This window comes from Triticum urartu, chromosome 3A (assembly GCF_056163025.1).
Source record: "Triticum urartu cultivar PI428250 chromosome 3A, HENAU_Tu73, whole genome shotgun sequence".
In the NCBI taxonomy this organism is placed as follows: domain Eukaryota; kingdom Viridiplantae; phylum Streptophyta; class Magnoliopsida; order Poales; family Poaceae; genus Triticum; species Triticum urartu.
Genome location: NC_141875.1, coordinates 737,027,782 through 737,042,483, shown reverse-complemented (window position 1 = coordinate 737,042,483; position 14,702 = coordinate 737,027,782). Strand labels below are relative to the sequence as shown.

Below are 14,702 nucleotides of genomic sequence, written 5' to 3'. Positions count from 1 at the left end.
TTCCTTTGCTTTTTTACTTTGCTTTTATTTTACTTTGCATATTTATCATAAAAATACCAAAAATATTATCATAACATATCTATCAGATCTCACTCTCGTAAGTGGTCGTGTAGGGATTGACAACCCCTTATCGCGTTGGTTGCGAGGATTTATTTGTTTTGTGCAGGTACGAGGGACTCGCGTGTAGCCTCCTACTGGATTGATACCTTGGTTCTCAAAAACTAAGGGAAATACTTACGCTACTTTGCTACATCATCCCTTCCTCTTCGGCAAAAAACCAACGCAGTGCTCAAGAGGTAGCAGATATGGGCACTCCCCTTGGCTTCCGCCAAGATTGGGGGAGGAGCCCCGGTATCGTATCATCCCACTATCTTTTTGCTTTTACTTATTTTAGTTCTATCTTTTTCTTTAGATGAATAAAAGTTTATTCGATCCTTTCTTCTTTGAGAGTTTGCTTAGTGATCTATCCTTGTAATCGTGTGCAAGTTATATAATAAAGTTTAGTATGGGTTTTTGCTTTCTCTACTCTCATGTTGCAAAAAATAAAAGAAAAAAGAAAGGAAATAAATAAAAAGAAAGGATAGAAATAATGAAAATATTATATCTTTACCTAATAATAAAGCAAATTGGGTTCTTTCGTCCGTCATGGCATTTTTCAGAAAAGTTCCTCTATTTCTAAGAATTCAACCCGCAGTCCTGTTTTAAGTTAAAACAAATCGTTATTTTCGTATTTTACACAAAAGTCCCTGTCTTTTATTAAAATCAACCTGCCATCCGGATTTAAGTCACACCCGAACCGTTATTTTACATTTTTTGAAAACCCCCTAATGTTTTTAGATAATTCATCCGCAGATCATATTTAAGTCAAACAAATGCTTTTTAAAATCATCCATATCTTTTAAACCGTAACTCCGATTTGAACATGTTATATATGAAATTTGATTAGAAAAATATGTAGAATATAATATGAGATTATTTTTACCTATTAAGTACTTTTAAATATTATTTTGGAATATATTTGAGTCAAACAAAAAGATTTTCTAAATTATCTGTATCTTTTAAACCGTAACTTCGATTTTAACATATTATATATGAAATTTTATTAGAAAAATGTGTGGAATCTAAATATGATGTTAATTTTACCTGTTAAATATTTTTAAAATATTTTATGGAAGCAAACTTATAATTTATAGCGTAAGATTCGTTTTTTTATACCGGCGGCGATCCAGATTGCAAATAAACACCACACTATAACCATATACGGAAAAGAAAACATCTATAACTACACATGCATACCTCTGAAAAATGTCGCAGGGGAAAACAACAGATTTCTCATCGCGAGAGTGAGAGAAAGCGAGCGGGAGAGAGAGAGAGAGGGAGAGGGAGGAGAGAGGGAGAGAGACGCCTTAAGATTAACCATATTCAACACACGTTTTTTGTTGTTTTGTGTGAACTCCGAGGTCATCACCGGTGAGGGTGAGAAGGAGGATAAGCGGCAACACGAATATGATGCCTCGCAAAAATAAAGGAGATGGACCTATTGTGGTCTTGAGTGATGGTTGTTGAGTTAAGAGCGTGTGTTATGTTTTCTCTCTCGTTGCAACGTACGGGCTCTTCTGCTAGTACTAATCCTATGGTAGGTGATAGCACCACATAAGGAAAAGTATAAGTAGAAAATTTTATTAGAGATTGACAAACATAGCATTAGTCAATGATGCAACTCATGAAAAAATTAATAAGGGAAGAGAAGATTCACATATAAATATACTATCCTAGAAATATTTTGTGATTGTGAGCCCTCATCAAAATATTATATGCCAAAATTATTGACGTTGGACAAGGAAGGCAACTTAATTGTTTATGTTTGTTTATATTCACATAGAAGTCATATTATCATAGATCCTTTAACATGTGATGATTGCCCCTGTCTTTGCTAACCAAAAATGCCGCACTAAGTAGAGATACTACTTGTGCATCCAAAAAACCCTTAAACCCAAATCTAATTTTCAAGTGTCTGCCATACATCTCTCTCAAAGCATGTGGACATGTTTTTTTATTTTGGTTTTCGCTTGAGGACAAGCGAGGTCTAAGCTTGGGGGAGTTGATACATCCATTTTGCATCATGTTTTCTTACTGCTATTTATGATGTTTTTATCCATAATAAAGCTTTTTGGAGTAATTCTAATGTCTTTTCTCTCGTAATATGCAAGGTTTACACAAAGAGGGAGAATTCCGGCAGTTGGAAATCTAGACCTGGAAAAGCTATGTCAGGCTACCTATTCTGCACAACTCCAAACGAGCTGAAACTTCACGAGGACTTTTTATGGAATATATGAGGAATATTGGAACCAATAAGTACCCGAGGGGGGCCACCAGGTGGGCACAACCCACCTGGGCGTGCCAGGGAGCCTAGGCTCGCCCTAGTGGGTTGTGCTCCCCTTGGCACACCTCTGGTGCCCATTTTTTGGTATATAAGTCATTTTGACCTTGAAAAAATAAGACGAGAACTTTCTGGACGAAGCGCCACCGCCTCGAGGCGGAACTTGGGCAGGAGCCCTTTTGCCCTCCGGCGAAGCGATTCCGCCGGGGGAACTTCCCTCCCGGAGGGGGAAATCCTCGTCATCAAAATCACCAACAACTCTCCCATATTGGGGAGGGCAATATCCATCAACATCTTCAACAACACCATCTCATCTCAAATCCTAATCCATCTCTTGTGTTCAATTTTGTTACCGGAACTATAGATTGGTACTTGTGGGTGACTAGTACTGTTGATTACATCTTGTAGTTGATTACTATATGGTTTATTTGGTGGAAGGTTATTTGTTCAGATCCAATATGCTATTTAATACTCCTCTGATCATGAGCATGTTTATCATTAGTTAGTAGTTACTTTTGTTCTTGAGGTCATGGGAGAAATCATGTTGCAAGTAATCATGTGAACTTGATATGTGTTCGATATTTTGATAGTATGTATGTTGTGATTCCGTTAGTGGTGTCATGTGAACGTCGACTACATGACACTTCATCATATTTGGGCCTAAGGGAATGCATTGTGGAGTAGCAATTAGATGATGGGTTGCGAGAGTGACAAAAGCTTAAACCCCAGTTTATGCGCTATTCCATAAGGGACCTATTGGATCCAAAAGTATAATGTTATGGTTAGAATTTATTCTTAATACTTTTCTCGTAGTTGCAGATGCTTGCAGGATGATTGGTCCTGAAAACCTTCGTCTTATTTTTCCTAGGACGAAGCGCTACCGTCTCGAAGCGGAACCTGGGCAGAAGCAATCTAGGGCTTCGGCGGTGCGATTCCGCCGGGGAAACATCCCTCTGGGAGGGGGAAATCGAAGCCATTGTAATCACCAATGATCCTCTCATTGTGGGAGGACCAATCTTCATCAACATTTTCACCAACACCATCTTCTCTCAAACCCTAGTTCATCTCTTGTATTCAATCTTTATCTCAAAACTTCACACTGGTACCTGTGGGTTGCTAGTAGTGTTGATTACTCCTTGTAGTTGATGCTAGTTGATTTATTTGGTGGAAGATCATATGTTTAGATCCTTAATGATATTTAATACCCCTCTGATCATGAACATGAACATGCTTTGTTAGTAGTTACTTTTGTTCCCGAGGACATGAAAGAAGTCTTGTTATAAGTAATTACTAGCACACATGCCCGTGCGTTGCAACGGGAAGAAAATTGATGTGTATTCATAAAAAAGAAAGCGACACCCAGAGGTGGCAAAAAAGCGCATGCTAAGATTTAGAAGAAAAACATTATCAAATGCACATTAGTCATGATGAAAGGACCCTAAACACTGATAATAAGGAACACTTATTTTTTTCATAACCCTGAAATCTAGTCTCTCCCTTCGGGTTTGTCAGGCCTATATCAGAAATCTCAGAAAAAAGGTAGATAGTGATTGAAGAGAATGAAAATCACATGCTCAAAACTGCACAATTAACGCGCTTGCGTTTTCCATAAAATATTGGATTAGAAAAATGATTGATGCATGAACGTGCAGCAATGATCCAAGCACCGGTCAATTTTTCATATTATTTGCAACTTCTTCTTTTTGGCGCGCTAGTTTAGGACATGTCATAGTGAATTGATCTGGGTGAATAAAACTTTGATGGACACAATGTTGGTCACATCTTCCTCAACCCCGACATAATGTCGGCATGCCTCGACAACATTAATTGCTGGTAAACATTGGTAAATACTAGCAAAAGGGCATGTGCGTTGCAACGAGAAGAATAATTTTTAAATATCCTTAGATGAATACATTAATTTGAAACAATAACTGTGTTTTGAAGAATGCATAAAAATGCAGTAAATAAACATTAATCAAAATATTTGATTTTATGAATAAAAGAGGCATTATTTACCTCCCAGTAGGTAAACCTATATATAAAGCTTGGAGCCAACGAACTGCTTGAGCTCGAGTCACTATACGCTCAAGCGGCTGAAAGCTTCACTGTCAGAACAGGAATGGAACATTGAATCAACATAGTCGTTAAACAACTCAAAAGAAAAAGAAAGACAACAATGCTACACAGACAACATTTTTGTCCAGTGTCTTTATGATGTTCAAGATCAAACCATCCACATATTGCAACACGTTGTTGGATTCCTGGTCGTATGAACGTTGAACAAAATGTATGTTATGTGTAGTAATTTCAAAGAAAATCCCAGTGGTTAAAATAAGCCTTCTGTGAGCTCAAGAAACAAAGGAGGTATTTTCTGTCATCGCTTTTTCACCAACTACCTGTTATGCATGATCAATTTGTCAGTCTATATAAAATTAATCTGGACAACGGGTGTTATCATGCATTAGCATCTTCAAGATGTACACAGAATGTAATATTATTGTATAAACCATAATTTCCAAAACCAGACAAATGTAAAAAGTACTCAGAAGAAGAAAAAAACATCACTATATAGCATGCAATAAGTACCCATGGTGCAAATAATACTTTTTACCTTTAAAAGGTAAAATCACTATTCTTGAATACAAAATACAAACTTTCAAGAGGCATTACTTTTAAGGGCTTGGTCGGGGCCATAAATGCAACATCTACACATCGCCCAGGTCTCCTCCTTCAACCTCACACACGGATTAGTAAAACCCCATCTTCCTGCTGTTAGGATGATCTCTCTCCCGTTCGAACCCAATGGGTTAAACGGGCCCCTGACTCGTGCCCTAATCGGGGGTGCCCAACCAAACCATGGTTGGTGGCCCCATGTGACCCGCGTTATATAAACAGAGGTGGGGGCCGGGGCACGCGATACGAGGTTCACCGCTGCCACAAACCCCACCAACACTCCCTACCGATCTAGGGTTAGCGCGGTGCTCACGAGAAGCACACCACCGCCACCATCTCTCTGCCATCACCGGCTAATACTTCACCATGGCCGGCACCGGCTCAAGCTCTTCAACCCAGGTAGAAGGTAGGTTTACCGGAATCACTAGCCTACTCTGATCCAGAGGATCCAACAATGGTATCAAATCATGTTAGGCTAAGATTTTCAGTACAAAGTATATACAAAGAAAGAAAGATCCCCCCAAGAACCCTAAGCCAAAAACAAAAAGTGGGGAAAAGAAGGGCAAAGAAGAGTTGCGCCGCCGCACCGGCTGCGCCGTTCCTCTCGATCAGGACGGGCATCGGCAAGCCGAGCCATTCGGAAGAAGAACACACCCTGCAAAGGGCAAAGGGGCACCACAGCCACTCCGTTCGATGGCGGCGTGCTTCTACTAAGGGAAACGTGTCACCGATAAAGGAGAGGCAACGGCGCCATGGATCGCCGTCGTCGCCCACAGGGGTGCAGAAGTGGGCTTGGCTCGCGCTCTCTTTCTGCGGTGGAAAGACGCACAGAAAAGAGGAGGGAAAGGCAAGCTTGCGCGGTGGCCGTCGCCGGCAAGTGCGCGCGGCGTGGTGGCCCGGCAACCTGGACTGAGACAGCCGCGTGCAGGCGAGAGCGGGAGGGAAAAGAGGGATCCTCTCTATCTCTCTCTTAGAAACGGAGAAGGGAGGGGGAAGGGGCTGGCTCGTCGGGGTGCTGCCCTGGCTCGCTGTGCCGGCGTGGCTCAAGCGGCCGAGAGCGGCACGAGCGGCAATGAGGCTAGGGTTCGAGCGGTGAGGCCGGCTGGGAGTTTTGATCGGGCAAAATTGGCGCTGAACATCGGATTGCGATGGACAGTCGAGATCCAAACCCTAACGCACAACGGGCTTCTTGGGCCGAAAGTAGAGGTGGGGCCAGGCTGGCTCGCGCAGCGCTAGGCCAATAGCTGCGCGCTGGGCCGAGGCCGCAGCCACGGGCGCTAGGCTGCGCTGCAGTCTTTTATCATTTAGTTTTTTTGTTTTTTGTCCGGTTTTTGGGCAGATTTTAAATAGTTTTCTAGTCAAATTTCATCCAACGAATAAAAGAATAAAGATAGTAAGATCCGACCGTGGGGGAGAGTACTAGGGTCGGCACACTCCATATGGCCAAGTCCCTGAACCTTTTGCAAAGTTCTTGCAGGAGACTGGCATAGTAGCCCAGTATTCAATGTCGGGCGAGCCTCGACAAAATGGAGTAGCGGAAAGGCGCAATCGTACCCCTATGGATATGGTGCGTAGCATGATGAGTTACTCCACCTTGCCATTGGGATTATGGATGGAGGCGCTTAAACCCGCCATTCACATTCTCAACAGGGTACCGGACCAAGATTTGGAATTAGGATTTGGATGTGTTTGAGAAAATGACTGAGTGTTTTGGGAGAAACATTACTAAGCACTTGAGCAACAACCTCATCATCAATACCTTATCCCTTTTAATAGTATTGGCTTTCCTAAGGGACTCAATGTGATCTTGGATCACTAAACGAGAAATGAAGATTCTTGGGATAGTCTATTCTTGTCCTTAACATTTTGAAGGGGTCCACTGCCAGCCACTGTTGAACTTATCTGAAATACACTAGATAAAAACATTAGTCTAACAACATGTATGTTGACATTAATTACCAAAACCACCAAGGGAGTAAATGTGCTTTCACTCTTAGTGTTGTCCTCTGAGCTTGTACAAGCAACAAGGCTGCAAGCTTCTTTTAGTGTTTTAATCTTATTCACTAATTTGATTTATCAATCCTCTCCTTGTTATGCTCTCCATTTGCTTTTGACCTTGGTAACCATTTGAGCAAGACGTTTGTATTGGGATCTTAATCTTAGTTGTTGTGCTCACCATGCATTTTTGTCATCATGATGACACCATCAAAGAAACTAACTCCTACGATATGCAATTGCTATTTTATTTTCACCAGCATAATGATGCCCTTCATGAAATTGCAACATCAATTTGCAAGGTTAATATAAGAGCACTAGCCGAATCTCTAATGATGTACAGGTCGCAAGCACCTCAAAAGCTAAGGATATGTCACTTAGCCTGGCTCTGTTGAGTTATACATTACAACAAAAAGGATAGCCTAGAAACAAAATGGATGACTTGCATACTGTTTTCTGCGACGTCAGCATGCATGTGGGAGAAGGCCATGCATAGTGATTATCCCAACCAACCAATGTTGGGAAGATTTTTGATTCCTTCTCTTATAGCAAGAGAGAAATAATGTTATGCAAGAAGAAACCTAAAAATTGGAAGGAATTATATATATACCCGTAATAATTTAATAAATAATCAATAATCATTATCCATGCCTTAAACATGATATTTAGCTAGTCATTAAACATGACATTTTATAAGAGGTCAATTCTTAGAAGTGGCACTAAACTAAGAAATTATGATAAGGATGCTTTAAATAGAAGGTAAACCAACTTTAGAAGTGGAATTATAAACATCAATATTTTCCGTAAGTGTACATGCCAAGATCAACAAGGCATTTTCTATATATATTAACCTTGAGCAAGCATTTGATGGACACACACTCATCAGTACTACTTACAAGAATACTACCACACATTGCTTCTGAGTAACGATGGCCAAGCACATGAGGAATCGTATCCAAGGAGTTGTGCTACTTTCTTTTGTTTTTGTGGTGTGTCTTGCTTGTCTTGGATACTCAAACGGTAAATGATTAATAAACCAAAGTTGTTTTTTTGGAAATAGATTGTTGACTTTGATTTTTATGTCGTTTGTTATCGACTAAATTGGGTTTAACCATAAAACAAAGTCTACATGTACATATATATGCTATGCTCCCTTTTGTATATTTGTTGAGAAGATAAGTGTATTCTTTATTCTGTGCGTGTTAGGTGAAAGCATAAACGACCATGGGAGCAACAAGGTCCAGAGCATCCAAGAAGGCTACATAGACCCCCCCCCCCCCCTTGTTATAGGGACACGCACATGGTTATAGGCAATAAATTCTGTTGTAAAAAGGATAAGTTGTGTTGGTCAGATCTTGGAGTATGCTTCACAAACTGTCCGTGCAAGATTGATTGCCCATCCCCACCAGTTACACAGTAGTTTTGTTGTCTCTCCTTTTGTTCAAATAAATCTTAACCTTATGGGTCTTGAAACAAAGATGCGTTGATTAGCTAGCAAATTATCTATATTTCAGAAATTGGATTTATCAAGTAGTTAATAAAAATAGTGGGGGTTGCATGCATAATTGTGCTGATTTATCACATATCATGTATGTATTCAGTATTTCCTTTTCCCAGATTTTGATTTTGTCACCTCCTAGATCTATCTTTTTTTGATTGGATCTCCTAGATCAGGCGAGTGTGAACTTACGATGGACACTCAAAAATATAGAATTTAATCTCTCTTGTGTCCAAAATTATGTCAAAATATTTTTGGTAGATGGGGGGCAAACCGCCAAATATGTCAAGAGAGTGGTGAAGGTAAACATCGCAAAAAGGATTGCCACTAATGTTGCTTTGCTTGTGTATTTTTGAGTTAGCCAGTTTTCTTGCCTCCTTGATTCATTTATTTCCTATTGCATTGATCCCTTGTGAAGATTATACAAGGAGATGTTAGCATGCTTAGGATCAGCCTTCAACATAAGCACGTGACTTCCTTCAGCAAGAATTCGATCAACATAAGCACATGCACTTAATTCAGCGAGAATTTGTTGTTGGCGGTGTTTGAGATTGGTAATAATAAAAGTAGAGGGAGCAACAATGTGTTATTATCATTATTATAAGCCAGGGATACCCGAGAGGTGACCAGGTGGCCCAGGCACCCCACTAGGCGTTCTAGGGTTTATGCAAATGTGTAGGCGCCTGGGCCTCTTAGGCCACTCCAGGTCCCCTGCTTTGGTCCCTTTGGTCTCCTCTGACATGAGACGTATCATCGTATTTTTCTGAATGTTTCTCGATAGTGCAAAATATTAAAATCCCTAAAAACAAACAAAAACACTAGAAAAGAAGAATTGGCACTTGGCACTTTATTAATATGTTAGTCCACATAAAATGCAAAAAAAATCTTATTTGATGATAATAAGGCATCAACAACAAATTTAGATATGTTTAGGACATATCACACACACTATCGGTTGCACGGCCTCAATACACATATACAGAGGAACATGACATACATTGCATATTATCACATATATACTACTGCCAAAATGTATACCAGTGACGGGCTCAAAAAGCCCATCAATGATGAGCATCCTTGCCCGCCACTAATTGTCGATGTGTGTTTTGTGATGTACCCGACAACATCGCGGAAGTCAATGGTAACTTGTATGACAGTGGGACGTCACCCCAGGTTACCAAATGGATACGGGGCACTTATGTTCTAAACCTATGTGGGTTGGAGACAGCAATAGATGTAACACATAAACTCTAACACAAATAGATAACTAGAAAAAATGTGTCATTGCAACAACCAGAGAGATCTATAACGCAGAACGTATAGCACTGTGATAAAGTCTAACATAGATTCCCTTAAAGAAAAGTTTAGCCTGGATGTAAAAAAAAGCTAGCACAGATATATTTGAATCTACCACAGATAAGTAAATAACAAATAAATTCCACTAACATTGCAATCAAACGACTGTTCAAGCATGCAAACATATCATAAAGTAGGAAAGAAAGCACTACAAGAAAGTAAAAGAGGCACAAGAATTTTTATCCAAGTTCCCGCTCTTTTCAGAGTAGTACGTCTGCGTTGAAACATTCACCCTAAAAACCTATCACCATGTCTGCACTCAATGGAATTGTTAGATCGCCAGATGAGTTGTCATTAACTACCATCAAAACTAACCATGATGCTCGATGTACTTTCACTCTCTATTTTTTCTAGAGGCGTGGGCTCACATAGGGAGTCTACTAGAGAGGACATAAATTAATAATAAATGTGCAGTTTTAAGAGGCTGGAGGGCTTTTCATTTTGGGGAGTTTGGTGGAGATGCTAGCTGCAGGGGGCATCTCTTTGCCTTGGCATATAGTTTGTGCACCAAGGAGCATAAGTTGTTATGAGTTTCTCGCTCCGTAATGCCCATGGAAAACTACCTTGACGCGTACACCTTAGGTGACAAGGAAAGGTATCACCGACACAACACGACCTCGTGGTATTGCCTAGATGGCTTATACCGTTGTGCTTATTCACGACAAATTATATATGGTAACTAACATCCTGATACACGAGCTCAGTGCCACCCCTGGATTGACGTGGTGAGCAAGGGGATGTGTGCGCTTTGAGCTCACGGATGGTTATGGCTTGCAGTGAACATATGAAGTGTCTCATTGTCACAAGCTTCTGAGTTCTGGATCATGCCACCCTATATATGATCGGCTCCAATCTTTTCTGGGTCAAACTCGATACCTGATCATTTCTGAAGTAATATACTAATCATTCTGGTAAAGTTTGTGATAATTTTTCCAACAAGTTTTAAAATACCTTGAACAATTTCATGCCCTTTTTGACCAAATCTCTACTACATAAAAAGAATGTAAGGTTTCCATTTCACCTTTCTTCCCATCACCCCTTGGTCCAACCTTTCATGTATATGATAATTAATCACCTTAATTTACTTATCTTCTGAACCAACACTTTAATTTACTTACCAAACTTCTAATCAAAATATAAGGTAATTCAGAATTAGAATTTGATTTTTTTCTTTTTTTTCTCGAAAAGGAGGAATACCCCCGGCCTCTGCATCTGGACGATGCATACGGCCACTTTGTTGATTATAACACAAGACCTTACAAAGTCGTACAACAGTAAGACCAAAGCCACCATCTTCGCAAACTCTGTTGCTACTCCTATCTAACTGATGAAGGGGCGCTGATGGTCTGGGCCTAATACCAAACAGACCTCGTAGCCAAACCTAACATCTGAGAACTAAGGTCCCAACCAGGACTCCTTCCGGGTATGGGCACCCACTAGTCCGGCGTGCTCTTCAACCAGGCCCCCTGCCGGGTATGAGGCCGCCGCAGCCACGTACCATCAATCCATCTTCAGAGCTGTACTGTTGCATGAACCGTGTCAGGCCTCTCTGCCATCGACGTCACCACGACGCCAGACAGCGCCACCATCCTGCGCTCGTCCATCATCACACGCCCACCGGCGATACCCCTACTGCTCCATGCCGCCGAGACTCGCCGTTGTCGACGTACCAGATGCCACGCCGCTCCTCCGACGCGAACACGAAAAACAGGAAACGCACTCAAGATACAAGGGGCACTCTGCACAACCTGAAAGCCGCCGCTAGCAGCTGCAGAAATCCAGCCGGCAGCCAAAGCCCCCACCTTCATGAGCCCCCACCCGAATCCTAGCTCCCCAGGCAACGCCTCCAAGGAGGGGATGACGCCCATGGCGCCACCGCTGCCCAATCCAGACCGGATTTTGGGTTTTCACCCGGGAGAGGACCGGAGGTGACAAGAATAAGGACCACGACACCGCCTTCAGGAAGGATGCGTCGCCCGAAGCCGACGCGGCTGTCGAGCCGAACCAGCCGGCCTAGGGTTTCCCCCGGTCCCAATCTGCACCACCATCCCCAGAAGCACCGGAACCAGTAGCATCCATCGGCCACAAGCGCAAAGGGGAAGGAGCGGGAAGGATGGAGTAGCAGGCCTCCAGATCTGGCGAGGACGAAGGCCCCCGAACTGCCGCCGCCAAGCGCCGACTCCCCACCACTCGAGCGGTCGAGGACGCCGGGCAGAGTCCCCGCGCACACCGTCCAGAGCGCGAACGGCGGCGCCGAACCAGCAGGGGCCGCCGCCCCGTGGATCCAGATCTCCGCGAAGGGACGATGAAGGCCTCGCCGCCACCTTCCTCGGCAGCCGCGCGACGCATCGGCGGCTCCTCTAGTGGCGACGAGGAGGAGAAGAAGGGGGAGGGGGACCGCCGGTTAAAAATGGGGGAGAATTTCACTTCCTCGGCCTCTGCACCAACTAGGGATGCATACGGCCATTTTAGTATGAGTATTAAGATAAACATGATCCTCAGTATTTTTTTAATGAGTATCAAGATATTTTTTGATGAGTGGTTCGACCACACACCAAACTTGATCCTCAATAAATTGGGAAAAACCCATGTGCATCACATGCCCAACCACTGAGCCAAAGCTCTCTTTGCATTATTATTGACATGTAAATCACAAGCTAACATATTAGAATATTTATACCCCGTTGCAACGCACAGGCATTGTTCTAGTTTTGTCCAAAAATGTCCAAAAATAAAATTTTCCAGAAAATTTGAAAAATTCTATGAAATAAAGAATATTACAATGATCATTCTGAGAAAGCTTCAGATATTGTTTCGTAACAGTTTTAAAATACCCTGAAAAATTGAAATAGTTATCTAAAAGCAAGAATAATTCTCTGATCAATCTACGGAAGTTTCAGAAGTTTTGGTAGATTACATTTAAAAATACCCTGAAATTTCTTTTTTCCATTATTTTAGTCCGTGTTCTGACTAGGATATTGGCTGGATAGTCAATGGTGTCAAACCCGGCCTGCACTAGCCAAAACAAGGCTCAAGGGAGGGGAGGTTAAATCCTTGCTGGTTTATAGAGTCTGGTTCCATTCTTAGACGGTTCTAGAGTTGAGGGTTGATTCTTAGACAAACCGAGTAGTTCTGGGTTATAAAGTGGGCTTCTTTCTATAAAATATGATTTTTACAGTTTCAAGAGGTCGGAGGACTTTGCATTGGGATACAGTCTGTTAACTAAGGATCATATACTGTTCTAGGTTTGTTGCTCTGCAATGCCGATGGAAAAATTACCTGGACCCGTACACCTTAGGCTAAAATGGTTGGTGGCACCGACACAACCACCCCTCACAGTATTTCTTAAGTGGGCTCCATGGAGGGTTGGCCTCTCCGACACTTGTTAAGGGCAAACGAAATAATGTTGAGCGATGTGACATTATTTTTCTTTCGGAAAGGAGGGCTTACCCCAGCCTTTGAATCAGAGGATGCACATAGTCATGAGAGACACTAGTCCATTGCATTAGCATATTATGGTACTAAACTTATTACTCCCTCCGTTTCGAATTATTTGTCTTAGATTTGTCTAGATACGGAGGTATCTAGCACTAAAATGAGTCTAGATACATCCGTATCTAGACAAATCTAAGACAAATAATTTGGAATAGTGCTAGATACCTCCGTATCTAGACAAATCTAAGACAAGTAATTCAGAACGGAGGGAGTATATGTCTGGTGCACCAAACCACATCGCAGCCTGAATACCATGCTCACCATAAAATTCCCTTGATATAATCACCTTCCCGTCGTAACAAACTATTTCGTCTTTGTCGTAATATACGGCATGACCATCAGCCATTTTTGTGAGATACCTCTTATGGAAAGGAAGATGGCCATATCTTCTGTTAGAGTAATAGCTAGTCATGGTTTCTTTGCACACCACCACGCCCTGCACACACACACACACCTCCATGGCCTTGGAGCATGTTGTGCCCAAGAATAGAGCATAGTCGTTCAAGCTCGTCATCTCTTTCCACCTACAGTATATGTTGACATCAACGACTAGCTCAAATAGCCCGAAGGGATACTCCCCGGTCTTGACTGCCATCACCAGCTTGTTGTGCATCTTGAAGATGTAGACGCCATCCTCGGCCGCATAATCTTCGTCCTCCTACAACAAGAAAAGAAGGCTTTGGATGGTCCACGATCTGGATGGTTGTGACCGGTGCAGGTCCATTAATATTTGCGATGTTGATAACAAACTTGAGCATTTGAACGTCCTGGCAATGTTATAGCTCGAGCCCATAGAGGCATAATCCTCCCCATGGGATAAGGCTATATCCGTGAGCTTCACCATGCCACGCCCTTCCATGGTCCACCCTTGTTTTTCAGCGGCAGCAACAGTGCAACCGCAAAGAGCGACTCTGCAGCCATGGGTGATGGCGGCGAGGATGCAAGTCTCGGATGTGTGTTCCTCGGAGAAGATGATTTTGGAGACTCTCAAGTGGTTGTTGGAGGGTTCGTTAGGGTCAATCTTTCTTTTCTATACCGAGAGCACCACCTCGACGCCGGAGACGAGGTTGAGTATGAGGATGGGGCTAGGAGACACCATGGCGACCCATCCACCCTAGTGAGATCTGACGACCCACTAAAAGGAAGTATAATAAGGTGATATAAGCGGGCTATAAGGATATAAATATTATGTTTTTGCTGAGTTGGAAGAGAGAAGAGAAGCAGGTTGTAGATTTATAGCCGGCTGTAGTACGGGCTTCAAGACGCTTTTGAAAGTGTAAGGTGGGCCATATAACTACTATACAT

The 14,702-nt window shown here is 42.3% G+C and overlaps 1 protein-coding gene across 1 annotated transcript in view; it reads right to left on the bottom strand.

The window, feature by feature from the left end:
- LOC147982468 (uncharacterized) overlaps window positions 1–14,496 on the bottom strand; it is a 114,211-nt gene extending 99,715 nt beyond the window's left edge. Inside the window, exons 1-2 of the mRNA XM_087516312.1 lie at window positions 14,434–14,496; window positions 13,926–14,055 (exon numbers count right to left, since the gene is read on the bottom strand). Coding sequence (XP_087372438.1) covers window positions 13,926–14,055; window positions 14,434–14,496 — 193 coding nt within the window. The remainder of the gene's footprint in view (window positions 1–13,925; window positions 14,056–14,433) is intronic.
- Between the last annotated feature and the right edge of the window lie 206 nt (window positions 14,497–14,702).